Genomic DNA, 10,000 nt, shown 5'->3' on the forward strand with positions numbered 1-10,000 from the left:
AAGAGGAATGAATGAATGAACGAACGAGTGAACGAACACAAAGCTGCTTCTATAGCAACACCAGGAAGAGGAATAAATGAATGAACGAACGAGTGAACGAACACAAAGCTGCTTCTATAGCAACACCATCAGGAGGATTGAAAGAATGAATGAACGAACGAGTGAACGAACACAAAGCTGCTTCTATAGCAACACCAGGAGGAGGAATTAATTAATGAATGAACGAACGAGTGAAACGAACACAAAGCTGCTTCTATAGCAACACCAGCAGGAGGATTAAATGAATGAATGAACGAACGAGTGAACGAACACAAAGCTGCTTTTATAGCAACACCAGGAAGAGGAATGAATGAATGAACGAACGAGTGAACGAACACAAAGCTGCTTCTATAACGACACCAGCAGGAGGATTGAATGAATGAATGAACGAACGAGTGAACGAACACAAAGCTGCTTCTATAACGACACCAGCAGGAGGATTGAATGAATGAATGAACGAACGAACGAACGAGTGAACGAACACAAAGCTGCTTCTATAACGACACCAGGAGGAGGAATGAATGAATGAATGAACGAACGAACGAGTGAACGAACACAAAGCTGCTTCTATAGCAACACCAGGAGGAGGAATGAATGAATGAATGAACGAACGGGTGAACGAACACAAAGCTGCTTCTATAGCAACACCAGGAGGAGGAATGAATGAATGAATGAACGAACGAACGAGTGAACGAACACAAAGCTGCTACTATAGCAACACCAGCAGGAGGATTAAATGAATGAATGAACGAACGAGTGAACGAACACAAAGCTGCTTCTATAGCAACACCAGGAAGAGAAATGAATGAATGAACGAACGAGTGAACGAACACAAAGCTGCTTCTATAACGACACCAGCAGGAGGATTGAATGAATGAATGAACGAACGAGTGAACGAACATAAAGCTGCTTCTATAACGACACCAGCAGGAGGATTGAATGAATGAATGAATGAATGAACGAACGAACGAGTGAACGAACACAAAGCTGCTTCTATTGCAACACCAGGAAGAGGAATGAATGAATGAATGAATGAACGAGTGAACGAACACAAAGCTGCTTCTATAGCAACACCAGGAAGAGGAATGAATGAATGAACGAACGAGTGAACGAACACAAAGCTGCTTCTATAACGACACCAGCAGGAGGATTGAATGAATGAATGAATGAACGAACGAGTGAACGAACACAAAGCTGCTTCTATAGCAACACCAGGAAGAGGAATGAATGAATGAACGAACGAGCGAACGAACACAAAGCTGCTTCTATAGCAACACCAGGAAGAGGAATAAATGAATGAACGAACGAGTGAACGAACACAAAGCTGCTTCTATAGCAACACCAGCAGGAGGATTGAATGAATGAATGAACGAATGAGTGAACGAACACAAAGCTGCTTCTATAACGACACCAGGAAGAGGAATAAATGAATGAACGAACGAGTGAACAAACACAAAGCTGCTTCTATAGCAACACCAGGAAGAGGAATAAATGAATGAACGAACGAGTGAACGAACACAAAGCTGCTTCTATAGCAACACCAGGAAGAGAAATGAATGAATGAACGAACGAGTGAACGAACACAAAGCTGCTTCTATAGCAACACCAGCAGGAGGATTGAATGAATGAATGAACGAACGAGTGAACGAACACAAAGCTGCTTCTATAGCAACACCAGGAAGAGGAATAAATGAATGAACGAACGAGTGAACGAACACAAAGCTGCTTCCATAGCAACACCAGCAGGAGGATTGAATGAATGAATGAACGAACGAGTGAACGAACACAAAGCTGCTTCTATAGCAACACCAGGAAGAGGAATAAATGAATGAACGAACGAGTGAACGAACACAAAGCTGCTTCTATAGCAACACCAGGAAGAGGAATGAATGAATTAACGAATGAGTGAACGAACACAAAGCTGCTTCTATAGCAACACCAGGAAGAGGAATGAATGAATTAACGAATGAGTGAACGAACACAAAGCTGCTTCTATAGCAACACCAGGAAGAGGAATAAATGAATGAACGAACGAGTGAACGAACACAAAGCTGCTTCTATAACGACACCAGCAGGAGAATTGAATGAATGAATGAACGATCGAACGAGTGAACGAACACAAAGCTGCTTCTATAGCAACACCAGGAAGAGAAATGAATGAATGAACGAACGATTGAACGAACACAAAGCTGCTTCTATAACGACACCAGGAGGAGGAATGAATGAATGAACGAACGAGTGAACGAACACAAAGCTGCTTCTATAACGACACCAGCAGGAGAATTGAATGAATGAATGAACGATCGAACGAGTGAACGAACACAAAGCTGCTTCTATAGCAACACCAGGAAGAGAAATGAATGAATGAACGAACGATTGAACGAACACAAAGCTGCTTCTATAACGACACCAGGAGGAGGAATGAATGAATGAATGAACGAACGAGTGAACGAACACAGAGCTGCTTCTATAACGACACCAGGAAGAGGAATGAATGAATGAACGAACGAGTGAACGAACACAAAGCTGCTTCTATAGCAACACCAGGAAGAGAAATGAATGAATGAACGAACGATTGAACGAACACAAAGCTGCTTCTATAACAACACCAGGAGGAGGAATGAATGAATGAATGAACGAACGAGTGAACGAACACAGAGCTGCTTCTATAACGACACCAGGAGGAGGAATGAATGAATGAATGAACGAACGATTGAACGAACACAAAGCTGCTTCTATAACGACACCAGGAAGAGGAATGAATGAATGAACGAACAAGTGAACGAACACAGAGCTGCTTCTATAACGACACCGGGAGGAGGAATGAATGAACTAGTGAACGAACACAAAGCTGCTTCTAGCAACACCAGGAAGAGGAATGAATGAATGAACGAACAAGTGAACGAACACAGAGCTGCTTCTATAACGACACCAGCAGGAGAATTGAATGAATGAATGAACGATCGAACGAGTGAACGAACACAAAGCTGCTTCTATAGCAACACCAGGAAGAGAAATTAATGAATGAACGAACGATTGAACGAACACAAAGCTGCTTCTATAACGACACCAGGAGGAGGAATGAATGAATGAACAGACGAGTGAACGAACACAGAGCTGCTTCTATAACGACACCACCAGGAGGAGGAATGAATGAACGAGTGAACGAACACAAAGGTGCTTCTATAGCAACACCAGGAAGAGGAATGAATGAATGAACGAACAAGTGAACGAACACAGAGCTGCTTCTATAACGACACCAGGAGGAGGAATGAATGAACGAGTGAACGAACACAAAGCTGCTTCTATAACGACACCAGGAGGAGGAATGAATGAACGAGTGAACGAACACAAAGCTGCTTCTATAACGACACCAGGAGGAGGAATGAATGAACGAGTGAACGAACACAGAGCTGCTTCTATAACGACACCAGGAGGAGGAATGAATGAATGAATGAACGAACAAGTGAACGAACACAGAGCTGCTTCTATAACGACACCAGGAAGAGGAATGAATGAATGAACGAATGAGTGAACGAACACAGAGCTGCTTCTATAACGACACCAGGAGGAGGAATGAATGAACGAGTGAACGAACACAGAGCTGCTTCTATAACGACACCAGGAGGAGGAATGAATGAATGAATGAACGAACAAGTGAACGAACACAGAGCTGCTTCTATAACGACACCAGGAAGAGGAATGAATGAATGAACGAACGAGTGAACGAACACAGAGCTGCTTCTATAACGACACCAGGAGGAGGAATGAATGAACGAGTGAACGAACACAAAGGTGCTTCTATAGCAACACCAGGAAGAGGAATGAATGAATGAACGAACGAGTGAACGAACACAAAGCTGCTTCTATAACGACACCAGGAGGAGGAATGAATGAATGAACGAACGAGTGAACGAACACAAAGCTGCTTCTATAACGACACCAGGAAGAGGAATGAATGAATGAACGAACGAGTGAACGAACACAAAGGTGCTTCTATAGCAACACCAGGAAGAGGAATGAATGAATGAACGAACGAGTGAACGAACACAGAGCTGCTTCTATAACGACACCAGGAAGAGGAATGAATGAATGAACGAACGAGTGAACGAACACAAAGGTGCTTCTATAGCAACACCAGGAAGAGGAATGAATGAATGAACGAACGAGTGAACGAACACAAAGGTGCTTCTATAGCAACACCAGGAAGAGGAATGAATGAATGAACGAACGAGTGAACGAACACAAAGCTGCTTCTATAACGACACCAGGAAGAGGAATGAATGAATGAACGAACGAGTGAACGAACACAAAGGTGCTTCTATAGCAACACCAGGAAGAGGAATGAATGAATGAACGAACGAGTGAACGAACACAGAGCTGCTTCTATAACGACACCAGGAAGAGGAATGAATGAATGAACGAACGAGTGAACGAACACAGAGCTGCTTCTATAACGACACCAGGAAGAGGAATGAATGAATGAATGAACGAGTGAACGAACACAGAGCTGCTTCTATAACGACACCAGGAGGAGGAATGAATGAATGAATGAACGAACGAACGAGTGAACGAACACAGAGCTGCTTCTATAACGACACCAGGAGGAGGAATGAATGAACGAGTGAACGAACACAAAGGTGCTTCTATAGCAACTCCAGGAAGAGGAATGAATGAATGAACGAACGACTGAACGAACACAGAGCTGCTTCTATAACGACACCAGGAGGAGGAATGAATGAATGAATGAATGAATGAATGAATGCACATACTGCAAAAATGCTTTTCTTACTCAGTATTTTTCTCCTGCTTCCAGTCAAAATATCTAAAAACTCTTAAATCAAGATGCATTTACTATACAAGTAAAATGCCATATGATATTATGTCTTGTTTTCTGGGAATATAAATCTAAATTAAGTGATTTGTTGATTAAGAAAAAGCAAAATTATCTGGCAATGGGGTCAGAAACATAATGTTAATTCAAACAGAAACAAGATAATTTTTCTGACTCCATTGGCAGATCATTTTGCTTGTTTTAATCATCAAATCACTTAATTTTGATTTATATACCCAGAAAACTAGACATAATATCTTATGGCATTTTACTACATTGGTAAAAACATCTTTATTTAAGAATTTTCAGATATTTGGACTGGAAACAAGCCAAAAATACTAAGAAAAGCATGTTTTGCAGTGCAGGATCATTCAGAGACACAATGGCTCAAAAAATCCGATCTTTTACTGACATCTGACTCATATTTGTTGCACACGTGTGAACACACAAACATCCGCACGAGATCCGCATCTGATCTGAGATTTAAATCAGATCCATTAATAAATCTCGCTCACAGCTTTATATTGAGGTGGGAACTTTATATTTATCTTTGCAAAGGCTGCTTCATATGCTGATGATGTATGTGATGTGTGTGTGTGTTCGTTTACCATCGAAATGACTTTGAAGCTGTTATATTAAGGTACAAATCTTGCATAGTGTGTCTTTAAGACTTGCAGTGTGAATCAGGCATGCACTGAAGAGCCTCGTTCTGTGTCTGTGTTTCAGGCTCTGATATCGTCCAGTGGATGCAGAAGAACCTGAACATTGAAGATCAAGGTACAGTAGCTCGTCTCCTCCGTGTGTACGAGCTCACGGGACACACACCAATCAGACGCTCCTCAAACACGTTTAGCGCGGTAAACTCATTAGCTGAGCGCTGGCTGGTTGTTCAGACTGTTCGTCGGGATTCGATTAGGTCGAAGGTGACGGCGGGAAATAAACGGCTTGAGGAGGAAATCAAACTCTGGCATTTACATCCACGAGACGCATCGATCTGAGCTTGGGTCGTTTCGAGCCTAACGTGACCTTCGTGAAATCAGACACTGTTTTACATACAAAGGAGATGTGGAAGTTCACATTAACAAGTTCACAATAACATTTTTAATATGCTTTAAGACAAACCATGTGTAAATTCATAAGTCTTGAGTATTTTCTGCTTAAAACTGCAGTGAACCAAAGACAGTCTCAAAAACACGCTTTGAAATCGCTGGTGTTTCTGACGTCACAAACTACCTTGTAACCAATCAGATCAACGTGTGATCGTCAACGAGTGGATCTCTGATAGTCCAGTCATTTTAAGCCAAAATGGGGGTCAACCTTGAACAAATTGCAGCAGAAGCAAACTCAAATGATTTTGTATCCTCAATATGTCCTGAGTAAGGGAAAAAAAGCCCAGAAGAATCCCATTAGGGGAAAGTTTCGAAAAATACCCAAATATATCCCATTCATTCGCCTATTCATTCTTTTGCTCACGTGAAAAGGGTAAAAATTTTAACCTTTAGATATCACCATGAAAATTACTGAGTTGATTACTTGCATCAAGACAAACAAAAAATGTATTACAAGTTTTTTGAAATTGCTTGTTAACATGGACAAATGGTGCATAATATAATTACGTATTAGCAAATTTGCATAATTACCCAAACAGTTCTAAACATTGGATATAGCCAGGTGAAAATGTCTTGTTGAATCTTGTTGACATATAACAGTAAACTATTTAATATTAAGGTCTGAATGGAACCCATTTAGGCTACCCATGAACATTAATACAGGAAGAAGTACTTTAGAAACCAGCCTTTATTAATTATTATTAGATGGGGTTTGGGGCTGGGTCAGTGGGACTGTTTCTGGTGGATGAGTCTGAGGGAAGAACAGGAGACACGGGTAAGGACAATGCAGAAGACAAAAGGTAGGTGAAATAAAAAGTGTCTGGATCAAAAAATCTAATTACGTACACAATGCACTCAATACCCACACCCCATCTCTGCCATAATAATGAATTATTATTCTTCGGGGCTTTTTTTTTCCTTACTCAGGACATATTGAGGATACAAAATCAGTTGAGTTTTCTTCTGTTGCAATTTGTTCAACCTTTTTTCATAAAATGACTGGACTATGAGTGAGTGAGTGAGTTAGTGAGTGGAGGCGGGGCTCATTTGCATATTCATAGCACAGCGCATACTAAATGAGGCAAGGGTGTCGAGTTACATTCAAGATATTTTAGGACATGAAGACATTATTACAAGGTAAAAACGTTTTTTGGTGATCAGAGATGAGTTTTAAGGGATTAAATGATCGACTACAGGGACTTTGAGAATCACACTCAGCTTTTCTCAAGAGACTCGAGTGGATAAAATCCTACGAGACGCTAGATCAAGGGGCTTAAACCATTTAAAATTAGACAAAACAAGCATTAAAATAAGCTAAAACAACTCGAAATATTTTTTTTATATGTATAAAAATATATATATATTTTGTTAAGAATTTATTTAAATATTTGTTTTGATTTTTTTATTAAAATATATTTATTTTATATATATTTTAGGGCTGTGAAACGAATAATCACATCCACATTCAACTTTGCACTTTAAGTTCTTTGTATAATTGAGCTGAGCTGCTTTATTTATTCGAACAGAGTTCATTTATTACTCTGAAATCTGTGACGATTCCAGACAGAAAAATCCCTGAGACGATCAACTCCTGCAATCAGTTCATGAGATCAAAGAGCAGCTCGCTTACAGTGTGTGTGTGTGTGTGTGTGTGTGTGTGTGTGTGTGTGTGTGTGTGTGTGTTGCAGTGGAGGCTCTTCATCTGGGAACACTGATGGCCGCTCATGGTTATTTCTTCCCCATATCGGATCACGTCCTCATCCTGAAGGACGACGGGACCTTCTACCGGTTTCAGGTGAGATTCTCTCGCGTGATTGGCCGAGAACCTCATGTGATCGGCTGAGACCTCACGTGACTGGCCGAGAACCCCGTGACCCTCTGAAGACCTAAATCATTTTATGTATCAGAATATGACCATGATTAAACTTGATGTCATTCATATTCTGATACATATTCATATTTATATTCTGATTCATATTCACAAAAGCATTCATATTCTGATTCAAATTCATGAATATTCTGATACATATTCCTATGAATGATGTCATTCATATTCATATTCATATATATGGTCAACGATGATGAGCAGGTTTGGTGATTGCAGTGATTGCAGAATATCTCAGTTCTACACACAGATGTGTTTGAGATGTTCAGTCGGCCTGTATGGTGAATCATGTAATTCATATTCAAATCATATGTTTCTCTTCACTGTGTGAGTCTGAGATGATGTTTGAGTTCATGAGTGTTTCTGTCGATCACAGACTCCATACTTCTGGCCATCAAACTGCTGGGAGCCAGAAAACACTGACTATGGTAAGAACACACACACACACACACACACACACACACACACTCACGCACGCACGCACCCACGCACTCACTCACTCACTCACTCACTCACTCACTCACTCGCACACACACACACACACACACGCTCGCACACCCCTGCACACGCACACACACTCACTCACTCACACACACACACGCGCTCACTCACACACACGCACGCCCACACTCACTCACTCACTCACACACACACACACACGCACACACTCACTCACTCACTCAGTCACTCACTCGCACACACGCACACTCGCACACTCACTCACTTGCACACGCTCGCACACACACTCACTCACACACGCGCACACTCACTCACACACACGCGCTCGTTCGCACACACGCACACTCACTCACACACACGCACGCGCACACTCACTCACTCACACACACGCACGCGCACACTCACTCACACACACACACGCACTCGTTCGCACACACGCTCACTCACTCACACACGCACACTCACTCACTTGCACACACACACACACACGCTCGCACACGCCTGCACACGCACACACACTCACTCACACACACGCAAGCGCACACTCACTCACACACACACACGCACTCGTTCGCACACACGCTCACTCACTCACACACGCACACTCACTCACTTGCACACACACACACACACGCTCGCACACGCCTGCACACGCACACACACTCACTCACACACACGCGCTCGTTCGCACACACTCTCACTCACTCACGCACGCGCACACTCACTCACGCACGCGCACACTCACTTACACACACGCACGCGCACACTCACTCACACACACGCACGCGCACACTCACTTACACACACGCACGCGCACTCACTCACACACACGCACGCGCACACTCACTTACACACACGCACGCGCACACTCACTCACACACACGCACGCGCACACTCACTCACACACACGCGCTTGTTCGCACACACGCTCACTCACTCACGCACACGCATACTCACTCACTTGCTCACTCGGATACACGCACTCACTTGCTCACTCACGCACGCGCACACTCACTCACGCACGCGCACACTCACTTACACACACGCACGCGCACACTCACTCACACACACGCACGCACGCGCACACTCACTTACACACACGCACGCGCACTCACTCACACACACGCACGCGCACACTCACTTACACACACGCACGCGCACACTCACTCACACACACGCACGCGCACACTCACTCACACACACGCGCTTGTTCGCACACACGCTCACTCACTCACGCACACGCTCACTCACTCACTTGCTCACTCGGATACACGCACTCACTTGCTCACTCACTCACGCGCACACACACGCACATGCTCGCACACACACGCACACACACTCACTCACACACACGCACGCGCACACTTGCTCACTCACTCACGCGCACACACACGCACATGCTCGCACACACACACGCACACTCACTCACACGCACGCGCACACTCACTCACACACACAAACGCGCTCGTTCGCACACACCCTCACTCACGCACGCGCACACTCACTCACACACATCACGCGCACACTCACTCACTCACTCACTCACTCACTCACTCACGCACGCGCACACGCACGCACACACACGCACACTCACTTGCTCACTCGCATACACGCACACTCACTTGCTCACTCACTCACGCGCACACACACTCATTTACTCACACTTACTCACTC

The 10,000-nt window shown here is 43.5% G+C and overlaps 1 protein-coding gene across 1 annotated transcript in view; it reads left to right on the top strand.

The window, feature by feature from the left end:
* The window catches only part of LOC143700967 (regulator of G-protein signaling 7-like), a gene marked incomplete at its 3' end in the record, with an annotated part of 71,898 nt that overhangs the window by 55,082 nt on the left and 6,816 nt on the right, over positions 1 to 10,000 (top strand). The window contains exons 4-6 of the mRNA XM_077194748.1: positions 5,600 to 5,650; positions 7,671 to 7,777; positions 8,244 to 8,295. Of these exons, the coding sequence (XP_077050863.1) occupies positions 5,600 to 5,650; positions 7,671 to 7,777; positions 8,244 to 8,295 (210 nt within the window). The remainder of the gene's footprint in view (positions 1 to 5,599; positions 5,651 to 7,670; positions 7,778 to 8,243; positions 8,296 to 10,000) is intronic.

Source organism: Siphateles boraxobius, unplaced genomic scaffold, assembly GCF_051911475.1.
Source record: "Siphateles boraxobius isolate OS27281-9 unplaced genomic scaffold, OSU_SipBor_1 320, whole genome shotgun sequence".
NCBI lineage: Eukaryota > Metazoa > Chordata > Actinopteri > Cypriniformes > Leuciscidae > Siphateles > Siphateles boraxobius.